General features: G+C 44.5%; 1 protein-coding gene across 2 annotated transcripts in view; it reads left to right on the forward strand.

Moving 5' to 3' along the window:
• Eif2ak4 (eukaryotic translation initiation factor 2 alpha kinase 4) overlaps window positions 1-23095 on the forward strand; it is a 90807-nt gene that overhangs the window by 37763 nt on the left and 29949 nt on the right. For both annotated transcript variants that reach the window (XM_052722757.1, XM_052722758.1), the window contains 13 exons: window positions 183-289; window positions 1155-1312; window positions 4092-4519; window positions 5620-5689; window positions 8361-8444; window positions 10217-10339; window positions 12346-12450; window positions 14955-15012; window positions 15800-15879; window positions 16871-16972; window positions 19078-19131; window positions 21458-21694; window positions 22988-23063. In XM_052722757.1, coding sequence (XP_052578717.1) covers window positions 183-289; window positions 1155-1312; window positions 4092-4519; window positions 5620-5689; window positions 8361-8444; window positions 10217-10339; window positions 12346-12450; window positions 14955-15012; window positions 15800-15879; window positions 16871-16972; window positions 19078-19131; window positions 21458-21694; window positions 22988-23063 — 1682 coding nt within the window. The remainder of the gene's footprint in view (window positions 1-182; window positions 290-1154; window positions 1313-4091; window positions 4520-5619; window positions 5690-8360; window positions 8445-10216; window positions 10340-12345; window positions 12451-14954; window positions 15013-15799; window positions 15880-16870; window positions 16973-19077; window positions 19132-21457; window positions 21695-22987; window positions 23064-23095) is intronic.

Here is a 23095-nt window from a genome sequence, read left to right on the forward strand (position 1 = left end):
GATTAAAGGCGTGCGCCACCACCGCCCGGCTTAAATTCACTTTTAAGGACATTTTGCTCCATAAGTAACGTGAATTTGCTAGTGTGTATTTAAAAAGGAAGGCAGACCGTAGTTGAATGGGGTAGATGAACTAGGAAGGCGTTTATATTATACACTGCTGAGATTCTCCCTCCCCCACTGAGGTGTGTCTGCCTGGACGACAAGGAAAGATGGAGCCCTCAGCAGTTACTGAAACACAGCTTTATAAACCCTCAGCCAAAAATGCCCTTAGTGGAGCAGAGTCCTGAAGGTGAGTTCTGCCTGCCTGCCTGCCTTTCCGCTTGTTTGTTTGTTTGTTTGTTTGTTTTGATAGGGTCCCACTATGTAGTTCAGGCTAGACCTCTTGGTCTTGCTGCTTCCGTCTCCTGAGTACTAAGGTTACAGGCATGCCCTACTATACTTGACTATCATCCTTTTTTTTTTATTATGAAAACGCAAAGCCTGAAGGTGAGAACGTTTGCATGGATTATTTCTTTACCAATGCCAGGCTACACATAATCCGCTCTGTGCAGGCCTTGTGTGCACGGGACTGCTTTGTAACCCTGGTTCTTCAGCTTCTGTTGCTGGAGTGGACGTCCTTATCTTACTGTGTCACTCATAGCCATATAACCTTAGAGCTTGGGATGGACCAAGAGACCTGAGTTTGGGTTCTGGCTGTCTAGTTCAGTCTCTTCCTCTCCATCCCTGGTACCTTCTCCTGTACAATGGGCTGACTATATATCCTGCCTACTTTAACAATTACAAGGTGAGAAAAGATGTCAAAGAACAAGAATATACTTTTATAGTGCTTTTCAGAAGACTGGCTGGGGCCCCTTCCTCTCATGCTTATGTTGTTGGATTCTGTGAACTGCCTGTATTTTTTTATTTTATTTTATTCTTAATTATGTGCATGTGGGTGGGTGGGTGGGTATATGCACATGTGGATGTAGTGCCTAGAGAATCCAGAAGAGGGCATCAGATTCCCTGGAGCTGGAGTTACAGACAGTTTGTGTGCATCATCATGGGTGCTGGGAACCAAACTCCAGTCTTCTGTAAAAGCTGTATAGGCCCTTAACCACTGAGCCATCTCTCTGGCCCAGTCTTCCTGTATTTCTAATGCTTTTGTTTCATCTTAGATTCAGGAGGACAAGATTATATTGAGACTGTCATTCCCAGCAACCAGCTGCCCAGCGCTTCATTCTTCAGTGAGACACAGAGACAATTTTCCCGATACTTCATTGAGTTTGAAGAATTACAACTTCTAGGGAAAGGAGCTTTTGGAGCCGTCATCAAGGTGTGGCAGAGTTGTCCCCACTCCCCCTTAAAGCCCCTTCTCTTTCATTTCCATGGCCTCCCAGGCTTGGTTTCCATTTTGAGAGTGGAAAGGAAAGTGAGTAAGACTTTGAAGCTGTGAGCACCTCCACCTCCTGGAGCTAAAGCTTGCTTTAATGTTACACTGGATGCATTGAGAATGCACTGTTCCTGTGTCCTTGGTTGGCTCAGAACAATGACGTGAAAAATACATGATTATAAGCATCCTGAGTGGTCAAGATCTCTGCGTGAAGAACATTTTAGTGTGCTTTAGTTCAGGAAGGGAATTGTCCTTTCCACTTCCCCCCAGTTTTGGTGGAGTTGCCATAGAGAAAAGGGTTCCGAAGTTAGAACAGAGATGGCATTCACACTGGGAGATGGTCTTGATGGCTCTCATTTTCTATCTTACAAAGATGGGAAATTAATGTCGTGTTTTAAGGTGTGCTGCTGCTAGGGTGCTTCATTCTGGTCTGGTGCAAATTTTATTATGTGAATGTAGGAAGAGGCCTCTGCTGTTCTTACATAATTTAAGTATGTTGCAAACCATAGACGATGCAGATTGAAATGTATGAAGAACAGCTGAGGTACATGCCATCTTTTACATATGAAGGTGACCTCTAGTGGTGGGACATAGGTGTGTTTGATTCTGAGAGAATGAGGAGGAAGGTGTCGCTCTTGTTTATTGGTTGACTTCTATCTGGCTTTGGGGGGGGGGGGGTTGTTGTTGTTTTGTTGGGTTGTGGTTGTTTTTTGTTTGTTTGCTTGCTTGTTTTGAGACAAGGTTTCCTGCAGCCTTGGCTGGCCTCAACTCACAATGTGGCAGAAGATGACCTTAAACCTCTCATGGTCCTACTTAACACCTGAGTGCTGGGGTTTCAGGCCGTTACTTCCCTGTGTTTCAGGCCGTGCTGGGAGTCAAACCCAGGGTTTGCATGTTTGGCAAGCACTCGACTAAATCAGCTAGATCCCATGCAGATTTTCGAGATAAAGTATTATGTAGTGTAGGCTGTGCTCAAACTCTGTGTGGCCAAGGATGACCTTGACCCCGGTCCTCTTGCCTCCACCTCCCAAGGATTGGGATTACAGAAATGTGCTGCCACACCCGGCTTGGAAGCACCACTCTTACTGCAGAATAGTCTCAACCAAAACAATTTCCCCACAGCAAAAGAGGGGCCGCCTTCAGCAAGGCAGGCATCCCACAAGAAAGCTCACAGTTCTAGGTGGTGTTTAATTCAATGTCTTTTTATTAACTCCATACGTGTCTTTTTTAGATTCTTGAATTTAAAACACTATGGATGTAGCTTGTTAAACTTCACTTCTTTCTTTTCTTTCTCTACAGGGTCCCTTGCAATTTTCCTTATTTACATGTTCTTAAAGACAGTTAGTGAGCTGCATGGCAGGGCATCTTCCTCCTGTTGGCTCTCACACCCGCCCCCACATTGCCGTCTGAGTAGTGCAGTCGGCTTCACGGTCGGGTGTGTTCAGCAGCTGGCTCCTCACCATTTGTGCACTTGTTCATTTGGACAATGAGCTGCTTGGTTTTAATGTATCAGGTCTTAGGTAAAGGAGAAGGAAAACTGGTATAGTTAATTCAGTCAGGCCAGTGAAAACCTCAGGATAGGGATGGTCTGTAAGCACACTGGCCTTTGAGACTTTTTCTGTGGACTCATTGTGCTCCTGTCTTTATTGTCTTATTTTATAAGCATATTTTTGAATCTTAGTTGGGTGACAACATCAGTGGGCGGCACGTGCATAAATGGTCATCGCTGCTGTTGGTTAAGCACGCCCCTCTAGGGCTGGCACAGTGTTCTTCCTCCCTCTTCTCATCTCCTCAGTGACCCCATTCAGGCCAGTAATGAAAGAAAACTGAGTGTCTCTCCCAAATTTACATGGCCTTATACATTCTTTGTAAAATAATTAGCATTTTATTTTAGGTTTGTTAACATTTCTGGAGTTTCATTCATCTTTAGTGACTTTAAGTTTTAAGAAAATAAAATCATCAGATGAAAACTTACACTGGCTTTAGAAAATTAATTTTACTTTAAAACGAAAATGTATTTTGATATTTATTTAGCAGTTATGAGAAGAAAAGGGAAGTAATGTCATGAAAATTAATTAATGGAACTCATTACTTAATGTTAGCCTAAATTTTTTAAAGAAAAGAAAATGTTCCACTTATCAATAAATAAATTATTGAGATAGGCATGGTGCTCCGTTCAAAAGGTGGAGGCAGCAGATTACAAGTCTAAGGTTAGCCTATCTGAATAGGAAGTTTGAGTCCAGCCTGTGCTATAGGAGACCCTGCCTAAAAAAGAAAGAAAAGTAGTGATTAAAACAGAGGTTATGTATATTCCATTAATCCCAGCTCTGAAGCAGGGGCATGTCAAGTTCCAGCCCTGGCTACATAGTGAGATCCTGTCCTCAAAAGATGGAGAAAAGGGAGAGCGAGGAGAAAGGGAAGGAAACAAGGAGGCGGAGGTGAAGGTTGTTCCCTCCCCAGTGTGGCCCAGCGGACCGGCCCCACCACCACCACCGCCACTCTGGATGCCTGGAGCGTTTCCCCTAGCTTGGGGGTAACCAAGGCTTTCCTCGGTTTGAATTCAAGCCCTGTGGTTCTCAGCTATTATTGTGGGTTCTCAGAATTCCAGATTTTGCTGGAGAAGAACTAACGGGGCTGGGCTGTGTAAATGCCAGTCTAAATGCCAATGTGCAAGGTCCTGGGCCACAAATCTGACCAGGTCCTGTCCCCTACTGCTGGGCAGGTGCAAAACAAGCTGGACGGCTGCTGCTATGCAGTGAAGCGCATCCCAATCAACCCCGCTAGCAGGCACTTCCGCAGGATCAAGGGCGAGGTGACTCTGCTGTCGCGCCTGCACCATGAGAACATTGTGCGCTACTACAACGCCTGGATCGAGCGGCATGAGCGCCCTGCGGTGCCCGGGACACCACCCCCAGACTGCAGACCCCAGGCCCAGGACAGCCCAGCTGCCTGCAGGAAAGCAGCAGGTGACACAGAGGAGCTGGGCAGCGTGGAGGCCGCAGCACCGCCACCCATCCTCAGCAGCTCCGTGGAGTGGAGCACATCCGCAGAGCGTTCCACCAGCGCCCGCTTCCCTGTCACCGGCCCGGGCTCCAGCAGCGATGAAGAGGATGAGGACGAGCACGATGGCGTCTTCTCACAGTCCTTCCTGTAAGTGCTAGCAGTAGGGGACCCTGATGCCTAACCCAACATGCCCATGCCAGAGGAACAAGAAAGAGGCAAGCTGGTGGAAACCTCTTTCAGAGAGTAGCCAAATGCAACCCACAGGAATTTTAAAGATTTCCCACCCCAAGGCCAGGAGAAAGCAGAAGTGATTTCCAGTACTTATCTTGATAGATTTAAGAGAATTTGTGAGAGGGCACTGCTTTAAATCACAGGTTCCAACTCCGTGGACCGTTTAAGAGTCTTAGAGTCCTGATGTAGTCCTAACTGCCCTTGAGACCCGTAATTATGGCCCAAGGGCATTTGCCTTAGGGATGTACTTCACTATACTCAGTTGAATACAGTTTATCTTAGCAATTAATTACTTTGAGAAGCAATATAGCTACTTTTTAAAGAGTTCTTTGTTGGGAGCTGGAGAGATTGCTCAGTGGTTAAGAGTGCTTTTTGCTCTACCAGATGACTTGAGTTCAATGCTCAGCAAGGCTCACAACCATCTGTGACGCCAGTCCCAGGGGGAATCTGATGCCCCCTTCTGGCCTCTGCAGGCACTGCATACATATGATGCACAGACCCATACACATAAAATAACGATTTTTTTTTTAAATAAAATAAAGATCTGAGTTTGAGTAACAGAAAAGAGAAGCCAACGGCCCAATCTATATTGATGCTGCAGAGTCATGGTGTGTCTTAGTCACTGTTCTATTGCTGTGAAGAGACGCCATAACCAAAGAACTTATAAAAGAAAGCATTTAATTAGGGGCTTGCTTATGGTTTGAGAGAATTAGTCCATTTCCATGTTGGTGGGAAGCTTGGCCACAGGCAGGCAGGCAGGCATGATTCACAGGCAAAGAGAAACAGAGACTGACAGACCTGAAAGCTTACTCTCAGTGCCACACCTCCTCCAAGAAGGCCATACCTCCTCATCCACCAACTGAAGCTTTCAAATCAGTGAGCTGATGGAGGCCGTTCTCTTTCAGACCACCACATGGTATAATGCTCTAGCTTCTTTGGTGTTCTGGCGAACTAAAAAGAATATTAGCTTTTTTTTTTTTCCGTTTCTTTAACATTTCTTATTTCTTTTTCTTAAGACCTGCTTCAGATTCTGACAGTGACATCATCTTTGACAATGAAGACGAAAACAGTAAAAGTCAGAACCAGGTAAATGTGGAAGTGGAAGTCACCTGCTTTTACTCAGAGCAGGTGTGTAAGGAAACGACATTGATGTTAGAAACATCAGGCCGAATGCAGAGCGTTAATCTGATATGTGAATATCAGTTTTAAAACATACCCACTCATTTAAAATCTTCTTCAATTTATACTGATATGTACATATATAAATTTATCATAAGTTTCATACTGACATATAAAAGAGAAAAAATTGACACACTGTATCACAGAGGGTCTAGAGAGATGGCTTAGCAGGTAAAAGCACTGAATGGCTCTTGCTGCCCTGAGCTTGGTTCCTAGCACCCACATGGTGGCTCACAACCACCTGTAACTCCAGTCCCAGGGGATCCAATGTCATCTGGCCTCCACAGACATCTGCATACACATGGTGAACATAAACTCAAGCAGGCACATGTACATACAAATAAATAAAATACATTTTAGAAATATTTTTGTTTTAAGCTTCGTAGAGGATTAAGAAATGCTTCCTATGTTTGGGGATGAGGATGGAATGCAGATTAACTGGTCTCATCATAGAGTTAGCCTGGTCTCCCCACATCAGTTCATCTTGATTCACACTTTGATAAACCATCTTCTGGAACAGGGTTTTAACTATGCAGCATGATCCTATAATGTTTGATAAGTTCATTTAAAAGATCACAGCCAGCCTTATTTTATTTCTGATGTTGTGGACAAGAGGAGAGAATACCAGAATTCATCTTACTTTTAGTAAAAGTAAATTTTCTTGATAGAATATGTCCTTTCTGGGGGCTGGAGAGTTGGCTCAGTAGTTGAGAGTAAGAAATATCCTTGAAAAGGAAGTTCACAGCTGTCTATAACTCCAGTTCCAGATGTTTACACATACACACACACACACACACACACACACACACACACACACAGACAAATGAAATCTTTTTTAAAGAACTGTCTCTTGTGGGCATGTGTAGTAGGTGTGTAAAACACATTTCTCCATAGCTCATGGTTTTAAAAGCTTGACAACAGACACTCTTTACACCTTAGATCCCAGGTATCCCTGCTTTCTTCTCTGGTTAGGCTGCAGGGCTCCAGGCTGATGCCTAGAGCTCAGAGTAAAACCAGTGGGCTGTCCTTTGTAGATTCAGAAGAATAAATGTTCTGTAACTAAATGTGGCCCGTGATAACTTTATTACTTGATAAAAGGATAACCACCAGCATTTATGAGTTCTCATAGGATGTAAACATGTAGACCCTGTTAGATACACAGTTCAGTTGATTTGAAGATTGAATGAATTAGCCAGTATGTTTTTAATAAGTACTTGTCAATTAAAAATCACTTAAGATCCTCTTGTTTTCATTTTTTAATTATAAATTTAGCTACAATAATAGCATAAATAATCTAAACTGCTAAAGCAAAAATTATACTTGCTTTTAGTGTTAGTTGTACATTTAATTATTAAGAGCATCAAATTTATGCTTCCAGTTTGGCTCAGTTAAAGACAACATCCCATGAATGTTCTGATTGGCGGGTAGAGACCCCAAGAGATGAATCATCTTCACAGATGCTCTCCAGAGAATATAAGTCATTCAGTAGTTGAATCCGGTTATTTCAAGAGCAGAACTTTTTATTTTTCTTTGCAAAGGGAAAATACTGAAAAACATCCCTCCTCATAAAAACTGGAGTCAGGGGACCAGAGAGCAGTTAAGAGCACATAGTGCTCTACAGAGAATTGGTTCCCAGCACTCATGTCTGGTGGCTCACAGCTGCCTGGCTCTCCAGCTTCAGGAAATCCCACGACCTCTTCTAGCCTCCATGAGCCCTTGCACTGACATGTACACACCCGTGCATAGGCATGCACACATAGATATAACTAAAAATAGAAAAATAAAATCTAATAAAACCCCTGTAAATCAGAAACTAACATACTTTTTTCCCTACTGGGGGTTAAAAGTATTTAAATATGTCTGTCGAGAAGAAAAAACTATAAAAATATTTTTAATGCATTTGTATGTGTTTCTGTTTGAGGTTATGCACACCGTATGAGTGCGGCTCCCCCATGGAAGGCTATAGGGCACTGACTCCCCTGTGAGCTGCCTGATGTTGGTGCTGGGAACAGAACCCAGGTCCTGTGCTAGAGGAGTAAGCATTGAGCCATTAACCTTTTTCCAGGCTCTCTAACCCCGGAAAAGACACTTTTTTTTTTTTAAGGTGTCATACATTAGAAAGAAAGTTACTTCTGGGAGACACGTTGTAGCAGCTAAGTGGTTGTTCAGGAGTGTGACCCCAAGGGCAACAATATTCTCTAAACTGCTTTCTTTGAATCCCACCAAAGGAAGACAGCCTGTTCATACTGGGCCCTGTATTCATTCTGCCCCTCCTATCCTTAGGCCTTCAGTGGTAGGACTTGAGCAGAAGACTTTCTGCTATTGCACATCTTACCTGTTCCCCGTTTTCTCATTGTTCTGTGTACTAGCAGGTCTGTAAGCTATGCTAAATTTCTGGTAGAAGTGCTCCAGGCTTCTAAAGGACAGTGGTTGTGTTCTGCTCTGCTGATGTCCCTCAAAGCAATAGGAAGCCATGCCCAGGGGTGAAGTTGGGGTCCCAGACACAAGTTCTTGACGGTGGGGATGCTCTTGTTGAACTTGGCCCTCAGTTTGAGTTCCTGTGTTCCTCTTGATTCAGGCTGAAGAATGCAATGAAAAGGACAGATGTCATGAAATTGAGCCATCAGTGACAACTGGTGCTGTGCACTACCTTTATATCCAGGTGAGACCCTGGTGGACAGCTTGGTGATGTGGCACCTCTCATTTTGGGTTGGCAGTGTGTTTTATGATGTACCACAAGGTAATGGACAGAAAGGGGCTGAGTGGCATTGCCAAAGATTAACTAGCCAGGAAAGTTATAGCATGGAAGCCTCTCCCGGTCCCCCAGCCTTGAACTCATTTTTTTTTTCCCACAGTGTTATCAGGAGACACCTGGGGCCAGCTCTGGACCCAGGCTGTGCATGTTCACATCCTAGATCTACCTGTCACCACTGTATGAGCTCAGATGAGATTCTTTAGTCTTTTGTGCCTCATAAGATGAAGTGCTTATACCCATGTCTGAATCCCATAAATGCAAGAGTAGCATGCCTTAACTGTCTGCCTGTGTCCATTCGCTAAACAACCATGTGAAGTGAGTGGGACTCATGGGAGCTTGGGGAGGTCCTGAATAAGGCCTGGAGGCTGATTCAGAATGTGCCAGAAGTGACTGCAGATGAGATGAGGCTGACGTGTGAAACAGTGCAACATTCTGCATGAGGAGTTTCACACTCTGGCCCTGGCCAGAACCAGAAGCTGGTTTCACACATTGACTAAGTCTTAAACGATGCTCCATTGTTTTCTTTCTTAATGCACCCGTGGGGGGGGGGGGTTGTGAAGCAGAGCCCCTGCTTGAATATTTCCATAGGTATAATGTTTTTCTCTAGATTCAAAGAGTATTTGTTATTCGTATACAAATAAAGCCAAGGACATCATTAGGCTAATTAGCTATTCTTGGAAATTGGAGATTGGAAGCAATCTTGTAATGTAATAACATTTTATTGCAATCTCAATTTTCATATATGTGACAAGAATTTTAAACAAGTAAAACCTTTCTAAAATAAGCAGCTTTATTTATTTATTTACATTGATGTTTTGCCTACATGTCTGTCTGTGTGAGGGTGTCAGATCCCCTGAAACTAGATTTACAGATAGTTGTGAGCTGCTAAGTGGGTGCTGAGAATTGAACCCAGGTCCTCTGGAAGAGCAGCCAATGCTCTGAGATTTTATATATATATTATATTTTATATATATATATATATATATAAAATATATATATAAATTTTTTTTAATTTTTTTTTTTTAAGTAGGAGCTAGGGGTATAGCTCAGAAGTAGAACAATTGCCTCGAATGCAAGATGTCCTGGGTTCAATCCCACTGGGAAAAAAAGGATTTTTTTTTATTTATTTATTTATTTATTTTGGTTTTTTGAGACAGGGTTTCTCTGTGTAGCTTTGGAGCCTTTCCTGGAACTCACTCTGTAGCCCAGGCTGGCCTCAAACTCACAGAGATCCGCCTGGCTCTGCCTCCCGAGTGCTGGGATTAAAGTCGTGTGCCACCACCTCCCGGCTTGAGAAAAGGTTTTATTAGCTGCTAATATTATATTTATTTGCCCCAATGCATTCTTCAGTACTGTTCTTATTAATATCACTATTAAACACATTTTACTTCTATGGGTTTTAGGGAGTGTTTGGGGTACTGGGGATTGACTCCAGAGCTTCATGCATACTTAGAATGCACCGCACTCTACCACTGAGCTATGTTTCCTGTTCAAGATTGTTTTTATAATACTCTTATTTGTTTGTTTTGTTTTTTTAGCATAAAAAGAAACAATTCTTTCCAAAACTGCTTAAAATCCCTGGCACAAGTTTTAACGAGTGGTTGCATTGACTGCAAGTTATGCTCCTTATGCTGAACCTTTCATGTGATCAGGTCCTGCCTGTTCCTTCTGTTCTGTAGATGGAGTACTGTGAAAAGAGTACTCTTCGTGACACCATTGACCAGGGACTATTTCGAGACACCATCAGGCTTTGGAGGCTTTTTCGAGAGATTCTGGATGGATTAGCTTATATCCATGAGAAAGTAAGCTTTGTAACATCCCATGTCCATGTACTCTATTTACATAAATTGTGTGTGTGTGTGTGTTGCATGAATGTTTGTGCATGTGTTGTGGAGATTAGGGATAAGCTCCTCTACAAATGTACTTGTGGATGCCAGAGGTCAACACACGGTAGGTTGAGTGAAAACAGCCCCCATAGGCTCCTGTATTTGAATACTTGTTCTCTGGTAGGTGGAACTCCAGAGTGGTGAAAATGCCATTCCCAGTTAGCACTCTCTGCCTTGGAGTTTGTAGATCAGGATATAAGCTCTCAGCTACTGCTCCAGCACCATGCCTGCCTGCCTGCTGCCACACTCCCCACCATATTGTCATGGACTCACCCTCTGTAACTATAAGCCCAAATAAAATCTTCCTTCTGTAAACTGCCTAGGGCATGGTGTCTTGTCACAACAATAGAAAAGTAAATAAGACAAACAAGACAGCTGTCTTCTATTGCTCCCTTTCTTTTTTTTTTTTTTTTTTGGACAAGGTCTCTTGCTGAACATAAAGCTTGCCATTTCAGCTAATCTGGCTAGCCAGCCAGCTTTCGGGATCTGCTTGTCTACCACCCTCTGTCCGCAGCTTTTATGTGGGGATTGAGTATCTGGACTCAGGTCCTCATACTTGCACAGAAAACACTGTACCTCCTGAACTGTCTCTCCAACCCCTACTTATATAAACATAGTAAAAATCAAATAGGAAAATGGAGAAAACAGCATACAAAGCAAAACCAGGAAAGAAACTATAGAGATGATGACATAGTCTTTTTACCTTTATTTACATGTATTTGTTTGTTTGTGTGGATGTGTGTGAGCCAGTGAATGACTATGCACATATGGAGGCCAGAGGACAATGTTCTTTCTTTCTAACATGTGAATTCCAGGGATCAAACTCAGGTTATCGGGCTTGGTGGGAAGGACCTTTGCCTGCTGAGCCATCTAGCTGGCCTGAAATAATAGATTTTTGCAGATAACAGAACAAAGTGCCAAAAGATAGGGGCAGTACCAGTGTCAACTCCCGTAGGAGACACTGAAGATGGCCCATGGGTCCAATCTAACTCACACCTGTTCTTCTATGGCCTGTGAACTAAGAATAGCTTTTATACTTTTAAATGCATCAGACAGTGAAAACATGTTAGGTTTTTTTTCCCCTTTGCCTTAACTTTTTGGAACTTCAAAATGTTTATAGTATGCCCTGTTCATATTGAGAAACCAGGACTGTAACCTACATAATCTGTAAGGTGAAAACCAAAAGGGAATTCTAATGGATGCCTTTAGACTCTTCCCTGTGGTGCTGCCTTGGGGTCCTGGGACTGTGCTCTATGTGCTCAGTACCTGCAGACTGTCGCTGGGGCCTCCAGCACTGTGCATCAACTACAAACACAGAGACACAAGCATGCGACAAGTCCATGGTTGAGAGAGACTCCTGTTCTCAGAGCCGGAAGTTCCTTTATATCATAGTAAAAGATCTGACAAGGAAGAGTTCTGATTACATTTAGCATCTTCTAAGTGAAAGAGGAAGCATGCTGAGGCCTTAGGAGGAGAAAGCAGGATTCCCAGGATACCATCACTGAGCTCCTCCCAGGAGCTGGCGGTATAAACTCAATTGTTAGGCTAGTGTGCAAGGCTCATGAAAGAATGGAACAGGTAGGTGTTGGCACAATCAGAACGAGAGGAGGGGTACAGAGTGCCCTAGGCGGAAGTAGTGCCAAGAAAGTGCCAGGAGAAGGATGAAAGCAGGGTGGTACAGCGAGGGAAAGGTAATATGAAGTCTCTGGGGGAGCCGGTGGGGGGAGCCTGGGAGGACCTGCTTAGGACCACCAGTGAGGAGGTCACAGGACCCTCAGAGGTCATTCCAGAGACCAGACATCTAGGACCAGGTGGACCACAGGAGAAGGCGTCTTCCAGGTGCCATCATTTAAAATAGGAACCATGTAGTGTTAAACTCTGTGTGGGAAGCAATTGTTGGATTCTTCGTTGTCTTCCCTCAGGGAATGATTCACCGGGATCTGAAGCCTGTCAACATTTTTTTGGATTCTGATGACCATGTAAAAATAGGTGATTTTGGTTTGGCGACAGACCATCTAGCCTTCTCGGTGAGTATTTTTAAAATCAGGCTATGCCTGAAAATGACCTAGGTACCTTAATAATCCTGGAAATAAAGAGAGGGATAGTGAGCCTCCTGTGCATGGCCTTGTCACCCTCTGCTGGGAATTGGGTCTGAGGGGACAAGTTGCAAGTGTCCCTTAGGCTTGGTTTATGAACAATGTTTAGGTAGAAGGTGTGCAATGCTTTATGAAATGATTTGATATTTTGGTCTCCCTTGCTGAGTATTTGACAAGAAGCTTTACTTCTGAGGAACTTTAGTTGGTTTGTAAAAGTGAGACCCAGACCTGCGACAAACGTTGTTCTGACACTGGGGGTTAGTTGAGCATACAGAGCTAATTAACGTGAAGCAGAGAAATGGTGAGATGGGAGTAAGGTGGAGAGGACACGGGGTCGTGAGGAACGGGAAAGGCTCCAGACCCAGTGCCGTGGAGGAGAGGACACGGGGTCGTGAGGAACGGAAAAGGCTGCAGACCCAGTGCCGTGGAGGAGAGGACACGGGGTCATGAGGAACGGGAAAGGCTGCAGACCCAGTGCTGTGGCACATATTGTAGTCTCAGCTACTCAGATGCTGGAGGCAAAAGAATTAGCTAAACCCAGGTTCAAGACCAACCTGGGCCACATAATAAGACCCCCGTCACCCAAAGAAAAAGAATAAAAAACTATATAACAACAGTGGCATTCCAGATGGTCCTTAAAAGGTAGGTAGGAGTCTAGCAGGCCAAAGTCAAGGGCAGAGCCTAGTACCTACCAGGGCAGGGATCACCAGTGTATGCTAAGGGCCTAGAGTGAGCAGACCTGGTTGTCTGAATAACCCATGTTCTGACTGGCTGAAACTGTGACATGTAGACAGGCTGATATGTAGAGAGGAAGTCTTTGGACAGCTGGGCAGACTTGAATGCCAGGGCTCTACTTGATATCATAAGCTAGCTTTTAGGTACCATGATTTGTAAAAGTGCAGCTCATTCCAAGGCTGGTCAGAGAAGGAAAATAGAATTTAGATGATGACAAGAATAACACCAGGGCTAACTTAGCAGTGAAATTAGGAGTGGAGAGTGAGGAGGCAGAAAAGAGCTGGGAGTGGCGGGGAGTGCCTGTTATCCCAGCACGCAGAAGGCAGAGGCAGAAGGACCTGCTACAAGTTCAAGACCAGCCTAGGTTTCATAGCAAGTTCTAGGCCAGCCAGAGCTGTGGAGCAAGATGCTAACACCCACTCCTGAAAAGAGGTGGGAGAGGAGCAATAAGGAGCGGGTCCTGAGCAGAACGGGGAAGGGTATTGAAAAGTGCAGAGCAAGCACAGACCACATGATGGGATATTGTCCCCAGCGGAAGAACCCAGCATGGTGTTGGGAGGTAATAGGAGAGGATCGCAGTCCCACTGGTCCGGACAGAGCCTTATCACTGCCCTGTGCATGGCTCGGCAGAACTCGTGTCTCATCTATAAAATGCATGCATTCTGGGACCTTCTTCAAAGACTCATCAGCAGAGCAGAACAGAAGGCAAGCGGAAGCACCTGGAGGATATTCCTGTGGTCTGGGTGTGTTAGCTACTTCGTTGCTGTGATAAGACACTGTGAGCCAGGCAACTAGAGAGAGTTTGTTTGGGGGTTACTGTTTCAGAGGGTTAGAGTCCATGGTGGCAGAGCTGGGGTAGCTGGCATCTGAGGCAAGCAGGAAACAGCACCTGGGAATGACATGAATCTTAAACCACTAAGCCTGCCCCGGTGGCACTTCCCAGCAGGGCCACATCTAGTCATCCCCCAAACAGCCACCACTAGAGACTACGTATGCAAATGCCCAAGATTTATGGGAACATCTCACTTAAACCACCACTCTTGTTTAGGGTGTGACCATTTGAGGTGTGGGGAAGAGGATGAGAATACCCAGTGAGTGTTTCAGCAAAGGATGATGGGGCCAAGTCAGTGACCAGTCTTTAGGGGGGGAAATATAGCAAAACTGACCTGGAAAAGTTGTAGGGCTAGAAAAGGTAGAACAAGGATTTTGTCACTGTTTTTCCTAGTCTTGTACTTCCTGGTAAACAGATTCTGTTCTTGGTGTTTGTGGTGTGAACATAGATTGGTTTCTCTAAGAGCGTGGGCATTTCTATCCTGAAGAGAGCTGTGCAGTGACATACTCTTCTTCCTCTTGTTTCCACGGGGTTTCCTTTGAGCCTTTGCATGAATGGGTTAACTAAGTCTAAAAAAATAAGTAAAGGCGATAACTCAGAAAAGCATGGTGATAGCCATGCAGTGGTGGTGCACAGCTTTAGTCCCAGCACTCAGGAGGCAGAGGCAGGTGGATCTCAGAGTTCAAGGCCAGCCTGGTCTAGGGCTACACAGAGAAACTCTGCCTCGAAAAAACATAGACAAACAAACAAAAAAGCATGGTGATAATTATTCTGACTTCCATTTAGCTTTTCAGTCCTCGTTTAGAAACGCATGAGCCATTCCCGTGGAATGCTCTAAGGTTTTAATCTGTACTCGATTGCGTTTTAGGCTGATGGTAAACAGGATGACCAGGCAGGCGATCATGGGATTAAGTCAGACCCTTCAGGTAAAGCCTCTTCTTCCATCCATGTGTTTAAAAACAGACCATAAAACTTCTTAGCCTGAAATCTGCCTTTTGCTTGTAAAGACTTTATTCTGAAGCAAATTGAAATTATTCTTTGAATAGTTTTTATGGAAGTTTAAGTTTTTCTTTTTCACTATGTTAATTGTTCTTCAGAAACATAGAGCTTTGGTTAGTAGAATAATGGCCTCCTAGGGGCCCAAAGCTGTGCTTTGACCAACCCCAATGGTCCTGTAAGGGTACCTCAAGCCCTGGCCTATCTGGCGTCCTATCCAGTCCTCGCTTCCTGTGTAAGCAGACACCCTTGTGTGAGGCAGTCCCGGGCAGTCTGGGGCTCGCGTTTTCTCCTGGAGAGTACTACACACAGGAGACAGACCAGGCCTTGCTTTTAAGAAGCTTTTTTTGTTTGGGGCCAGCAAGATGGCTCAGCAGGTAAAGGTGCTTGCCACCAAGCCTGATGACCTGAGTTCAACCCTGGAGCCCACATGATGGAAGGATACAATGAGCTTCCACAAGTTATCCTCTGCCCCCCCCCATATGTGCCACAGGATACACGCCCACACCCAAATAAATAAGTGTAAGCGGGGGGGGGGGGGGGGGGGGGGGGGGGGGGGGGGGGGGGGGGCTTTCTCTAGAGCTGGGGGTGTAGCTCACTGCCACTCACCTGGCATGCGCAAGGCCCTGGGTTCAATACTTAGCACTGTGAAACAGCAACGTAACAGTAATAACTTAGTCCATGGCTGCAATGCTCTCCTTCTGTTTCCCTTCACAGGCCATCTGACTGGCATGGTTGGCACTGCTCTCTATGTGAGCCCTGAGGTCCAAGGAAGCACCAAGTCAGCATATAACCAGGTAGAGAGTGTGTTTGAGTATGTGTGGGGTCAGGGAAGAGGAGGGGGTCTCAAGAGTAAGTTACAAGTAAGAACATCAAGATTGTAACAGGTAGGGTTTAGCGACCAGCTGAAATAGAGACAGTCACTGACTCCATTCTAGGCAAGACATGAGCAGTGCCCAAGGGCAGCAACTGAAGCTGGCCTCATTGGTGCTGAAGCTTGCAGTCTCTCTCCATTAGGAATATGTGAGCCAACCTCTGCTCTTCCCCTGCTCAGGTCAGGAACACATGGAGCAAGGCAGTCATGGGAGTAAGACAGTTGTGTTCCCAGCCCTCAGGGAGCTGACCAAGGGATGGTGGAACCAGCAATGGGCAGGGAAGAAATGAGAGAAAATCCCAGATGTGATGAGGCCCAGGAAGAAGTGGGGGCCTGACAGTCATTCAGAATTGTTTTCTTCGGTTCTGGGCATCCAGCCCTAAGGACCTTGAACATTCTAGGCAGATGTTCTACCATCGAGCCATAACCCAAGACCCTTAAAAGGACGGCATTTAGAATAAAGGATGAGCCAAGACAGGCCAGGGCTAGGAATGTGGTTCAGTCGGTAGAGCGCTTGCCTGGCATGTGAAAGGCTGGGTCCTGTCAGTAGCACCGACAGGCTATGGCTGGAGCATGCCAGGGAGGGGAAGGGGTGAAGCAGTGGATGCAGAAAGTGTCAAGAAAGGGTTCCGGTGAGGTGAATGCATTCTGTACAGCGTGGTAGCTGCAGTTTGTAACAATGGGTAAGAATTTCCAACATTGCAAGAGACTAGCTCTCACGTGTTCTTACCAGAGCAAGCTTGACTCTGACAGTCATATCTGAGTGAAAACTTTGATGATTTGTTTTTAAAATTACAGGTCTAAAGACTTGTTTTAGAACAGATTTTTCAACTTCATTCCAGTGCAAACCCCCGAGCTCCTGGAAATTCGCTTTGATACCAGACTCTCTAAAGGCAATTCTGTTTTCCCCACAGAAAGTGGATCTCTTCAGCCTGGGAATTATCTTCTTTGAGATGTCCTATCACCCCATGGTGACAGCCTCGGAGAGAATTTTCGTTCTCACCCGGCTTCGAGATGTGGGTGTCAAATAGGTTTGATACATAAATTTCCTGTATCTTCAGTCTCGTGTGGAGGTCAGAACTCAAAAGCAGGACTTCCCTGGTATTTATAATATAGAAGAGGCTATCAGTTGTTGATTTTTTAAAACAACTGGTCTTAGCCTATAGCCAGGCTGGCCTGAAGCATGAGACCCCTGTCTTAACCATCCGAAGGCTGGGAATGTAGGTGTGTGATACCATGCCTGGCTGCCTCCTGTCATTTTAATGACTCTGGCTGACACCTGGTAAGACAATCAGCTCTGTCATTTTCAGTGACATGTCTTCAGAATAAGGAGAGTCACCTCATTTAAGATGTTAACATAGCAGTCTTGATTACTAGGGATTGTCATCATAGACTGTTGTTCTGTGTTCTAGTAAGAGGAAAACCCACACCTGTCAACATGCCCAGTGATGAAAAACAGTTTTGTTTGAGATGAGCCAGCCTAGGCTACATGAGACTTGCGACCTTAGCTTCTGTCCTCCCCCAAACACATAAAGATTCCTGTTGAACAGACCTGGTCCTGTAGTGCCTAAAGCAGGTCTAAATGACCGGAAGTTAAAATGGTTCTGAAGTCTGGAGACAGGCCTCTGTGGCAGAGTCTTTCCAAGCCTGCACACATATGGTTCTAAAAACATAAGTCACTTGAACTGGTTTTCCCCGGTGAAACTTCCACTCATGTCCTTGAGATTAACCCTTGCCGCTGTTGCTGTTTCCAGGGCTCTGGGTCAAGGATGCCCATGACAAAAGGGCATTAAGAGAGTGGAGAGGGCTCAGAGGTTAAGAGCACTGACTGCTCTTCCAGAGGTCCTGAGTTCATTTCCCAGCAACCACATGGTGGCTCACAACCATCTGTAATGAGATCTGGTGCCCTCTTCTGGCCTGCAGGGATACATGCTGTATACATAATAAATAAATAAATATTTAAAAAAAAAAAAAAGAGAGACAGTGGAGAGGAAAGCCTGGGCAGTTCAGACGCAGTTACTCATGAGCCACAGATCGGGAGAGCCTTTCTCATCCCTAGGGAGCAAAGACAAGCACATGAAATCACATACAGCAAGCCCGGCATGGTGGTGCACACCTTTAGTCCCCGCATGTGAGAAGGAGGACCATGTACTAGCTCAAGGCCAGCCTGGACTGTGCAGCAAGATCCTGTCAACAACCCCATAATAGATAACAAGCAAACAAATCAGTAGTGCGTACACTGAGATGTATTTAAATTATTGCTCATTTAAACTTAAGGGAGGTGATTTTCACGACCTAGGCAGTCATTTGGGTGAAGTTTACACTAGTAGACTGTGTACTGGGAGAAGTGAGCACAGGGTGTGGAGAAGGTGTCGTGTTAGTGAGTTTTAAAACCTGAGGACACTTTGGACAGTAGTTGAATTATTTTTGACAGCAGTGTGTGAGTTCATGAGGTGTTGGTGAACCAAGGGTGACTCTGCCATTCACCCTACCTGGGGTGTTCTTGGATGAGCAGGTCCTTGAGGAAGTGCCTGTCTGAAATTACATTTGTTCCTTCACTTCAGGAATGTCTTAACTCTGTTAATCTTGTAATTGAGGTCCTGTTTATCAGAAAAGGGAGCATTTGGGGGAATGATCGGGATTGGTGCTAACTAAATTTGTCCATTCAGTATGAGTCTTTTCTGTCTGTCTTTTTTTTTTTTGAGGGGGGGGGCGGTGCTCATGTAGCCTGTGCTGGCCTCAACCTTGCTGTGTATCTGAGGCTGCCCTTGCTCCTCCCACCTCCGCCTACCAGGTTTTTCTCTTAACTTAGGTTGATGATTTGATGAAATTTTGCCTTTTTTCATTATGTGTCCCATTAAGCTACTTTGTGTTCTATGAAACCCTTTTATTGACAGTGATAGTTAGGGCAAAGGTCTCTTACGTAAATCATCTCTCATTTACATTCCATAACGTGAAGTCTGCGCTAGTAGACTGTACTGGAAAACTGAGCACAGGGCGTGGGAAGGTGTTGTGTTAGCAAATTTTAATTTGCTCTCTGGTTAGCTTTCTGTGATGAATAAAAGCTTTGCCTGTGGCAGTCTGCCAAGCGCTTGCTGATTTGAATATAATACTCTTTTAGCCCACTTCGCCCAAGTTTCCAGAGGACTTCGATGATGGAGAACATACAAAGCAGGTAATTCACGGATGCTTTCATTGCTGTGTCTCCTGTCTTGAGTTTTAATTACTGTTTTTCTTCATATTCAATTAGTAATCTTCTGCCACTCATTCTCTTGTGTTCTAAGAACAATGTGAGGGGAAAATATCAAAAGACAGAGCTTAAAATGTTACTAGACTTAAGCTACACTGTAAAAAGGCCAAGGTCTGACAGAGCCAATTAACAGACTCCAGAGTTCCTTTGTGTGCTTAATTGTGCCTTTGAAGTGTTCCTTGGACCATCGGCTTGGCTGTGGGAGGTGGGGAAGGAAAGCTTTTACAGCAAACTGCTTTAGATAAAACTTTGGACTTGAAGGGAAAAATTAAATATAATCTTAGTCTGTTTTGTGGTTGAAGTAATTCAGGTTTTGCGGGAAGGATTATACTCTCTGGTGACCTGCTGGTACAGGTTTAGAGGATTGTTTGGTTTTATAGTACTGGGGCATCAAGCCCAGGCCCCCCACATGCTAGGCAAGTGTTCCGCCACTGAGCTATCTCTGCAGCTGATGTTACAGTATTTCAAAGCAAGATAATTTTTCACATCTACTGTAACTATCTGAGGGTGCATGTGTGGTTGTCTCAGGCTAACATTGGCACCCAGCTAATATGAGAGTTACTAGTGAACTGTGTGCTGTAGCTGGTGTACCTTTCTTCTTGCTGAAAGTTGTTTGCTGTGGTGAAACCTTCACTCACTGATGTTCAGCATAGGGAAATTTGTTCCTTACGCTGACTTTTATTGACAATGATAGTCGGGGCAAGTCTCTTATTTAAACTGTCAGTGTAGGTGGGATTTCTCTGTGTGTCCCAAATAACCATTCAGAGACTTATTAATAGTTATAAATGCTTGGCTGATAGCTCAGGCTGGTTACTATCTAACTCTTTCATTTTCAATTAACCCATATTTCTTATCTACCCTTTGCCACTTGGCTGTACCTTCTTTCAACATCTTGTTTCTCACTGTGTCTCTTGTGACTCCTCTGACTCTATCCTCCTTCCCAGCATTCTCTGCCCCGAAAATCCTGTCTAACTACCAGCCAAATGAGAGCAACACATTTTCACAGTGTACAGAAGGATTATTCCGTAGCATATCAGTGTTGAGAACAGAAGCATAAACAGAGCATGTCAATATTTGCAACTTATTGGCACACGGCCACACCACTGCACATCTCTAAGACTAATTCGTCTTACCTGTGCAATAGGGACTAAGAGTATCTTTTGATTTCTGTTCACATGAGCCTCTGTACTTCAATGGTGTTTAGCAGGACACTATTCAAGCACCTCTAATTAGTGAAGAGCCATTAGAAAACGGACTGTTATCTCTTCTACTTACTTTGTTAGCTGCTATTTTTCATTTGAATTAGTCATTTGCTGTGTTTCTGGGTATCATAACTAGAAATGCTCACTTAGTAGACAGAGTCTCTCTTCATAGCCCTGGCTGTCCTGGAACTCACTAGGTAGACCAGGCCTTGAACTCACAGAGATCCATCTGCCTCTGCTTCTGCCACCCCCATGAGAAGGGTATTTTAAAGGTACATTAGAGATGTTTAATAAAATCCATCTAAAAATTGAAATTTTCTGTTCTCAAATATTCTACTAACATTTTATATAAATTCTTGTTCTAAGGATTTATACCATATTCTAAGAATTTATATCAAGATTAAGAATCACGAAAGGACAGGTATGGTGGCACATGTCTTTAATCCCAGCACTCGGGAGACAGAGGCAGGTGGATCTCTGTGAACTTGAAGCATGGTGTATGTAGTAAGTTCTAGGCCAGGCAGAGTATATAGTGAGACTGTCTGAAAAGACAAAGAGTCCTTCCAGAACCTTTCAAAGGCTCATGTTGCTTTAGAGGGTTCTGTACTACAGAGGCGTAACACACAATGCAAAGTAAGAGAATTCCAGGAATGGGATCATAAAGGACGTAAATAGAGTAAGAGCAAAGACAAATGTGGTAAGCGTTAAGGGTGTTAGCTGCCCGTGCGCCTTATGCTAAGTGCTAGCATTAGGCATCAGGCTCTTTGATGTTTTCTCCGTATCTCTTCTTTTATACAGTAATATGTGTTTATAAGAATTAAGCTCAGCTACTGCATGGTTGCTGAGTTAAGGATGATTTTGATTGTTGGTGACAAGAGATATAAAAAGGGCCTCTCCCTTTTGAGCAATACTCCAGTTACAGTTATCCACAAGTCTGTGGTCATAATGAGGTATGAATGGCACAATCAGAGCTCTCTGAAATGTCAAGTGTAAAGTTCCTGAGTCCAACCTGCTGCATCCTCACCAGCGATATGCCCGTTACGCTGCAGAAATCCGTCATCTCCTGGCTGTTGAACCATGATCCAGCAAAACGGCCCACAGCCACAGAACTGCTCAAGAGTGAGCTGCTGCCCCCGCCACAGATGGAGGAGTCGGAGCTGCATGAGGTGCTGCACCACACACTGGCCAACATAGACGGAAAGGCCTACCGCACCATGATGGGCCAGATCTTCTCCCAGCGCATCTCCCCTGCCATAGACTACACCTACGACAGTGACATCCTGAAGGTGGGCTGAGCCTCGCACAGAGTGTTTCTCTGGACTTTTTAATTTATTCCTTGACAGTCTATATGCATGTCTGTGATACAGTCTGATCGCACTCATCCCTCTGCCCTTTCTTACCCTCCTCCCATCCTAAGCCCCCTCCCCCTACTAAATGCTTATCTAACCTTCATGACTTAATGTTTTTTAGGTTTTTTTTTTAATTGCACTTATTTATGGGGGTGGGGCACACACATGTCATGGTGCACATGTGGAGGTCAGAGGACAACTTGCAGGAGTTCTTTCCTCCCATACGTGTGGCGTGGGGATAGAACCCAAGACAACAAGGACCTTCACCTGCTGAGCCACCCACTTCCGGGTTGGTCTGGGTTTTACTTTGATACACTGGGTTTAACCAGCTGTTCCTCCACTGTAAGCTCTTGACTTCAGTTCCAAAGAGCCCCAAAAGCACATGCATGAAGTGTGACTGTGCACAGTCCAGGGAAGAGCCGTGCTGGTGACCACTAACTTGATTCTTGACCCTTCCCACTCCGCGCCCACCCAGGAGACTAAGAGACAGAGCCCATCCCAGATGCCCAACCAGGGACATGCAAGCAGTCAGATCCATGCGGGTGATGGAGTGGTTCCCAGCACTGGCACATGGCCTGGGAAGCTCTGATCCAAGGTTCCCTGGCTCCCCAGCTGTGAGGCATCTCAAGAGTCTTTAAAAGTTTCCAGATTGCTTCTGAAGAGTAGTCAAGATGCCAATTTTAGGAGCCTTTATTATTCCATTTCTAAAAATGTAAAACAGAAGAACTTGAAACAATTTAGAGAAATTTTTAAAAAGTTGGGTGAATAAATAGTTAACCAATATTGGTTATGTTTGCCGTGTATTTCTATGTAGTTAACCTGTGGTATAATTTGAGATGATAGAATAGTAGAGGAAAACAGTATAGATCTTAAGTGTATATGGTCATGCACACCTGTGACTCCTTGGGATTGTGCCCAGGCTAGCCTGGGCACCACAATGAGACCCTGTCTCAGAGGTAAAGAGCGGAATGTTGACTGTCTGATAATATTAGAAAGATCTCTTTGTAGACTACAGGTCTTTTTGCTTACTTTTTATTTCCAAAATTACTATAATAAAATGGAATGAAAAGGAAATATATACATGTCTCTCCTCCAAATATGCTCAAAGAAACACTTGCTGGAGACCTCTGCTGTGATCCTGGTACTGAACTGTGCAGTGCCAAATGCAAACATTTTTGAGGAACTCTTGGAGTAGGCTTGGTGATGACATTGAAATTGATCTCATTTTAGGGCAACTTCCTAATTCGTACAGCCAAGATTCAGCAGCTTGTATGTGAAACCATCATCCGCATCTTTAAAAGGCATGGTATGTCCTTTTTTTTTCCAGAGCTGAGGACC

The sequence above is a fragment of the Peromyscus californicus genome, unplaced genomic scaffold, assembly GCF_007827085.1.
Source record: "Peromyscus californicus insignis strain IS unplaced genomic scaffold, ASM782708v3 Scaffold_7__1_contigs__length_154581171, whole genome shotgun sequence".
In the NCBI taxonomy this organism is placed as follows: Eukaryota; Metazoa; Chordata; class Mammalia; order Rodentia; family Cricetidae; genus Peromyscus; species Peromyscus californicus.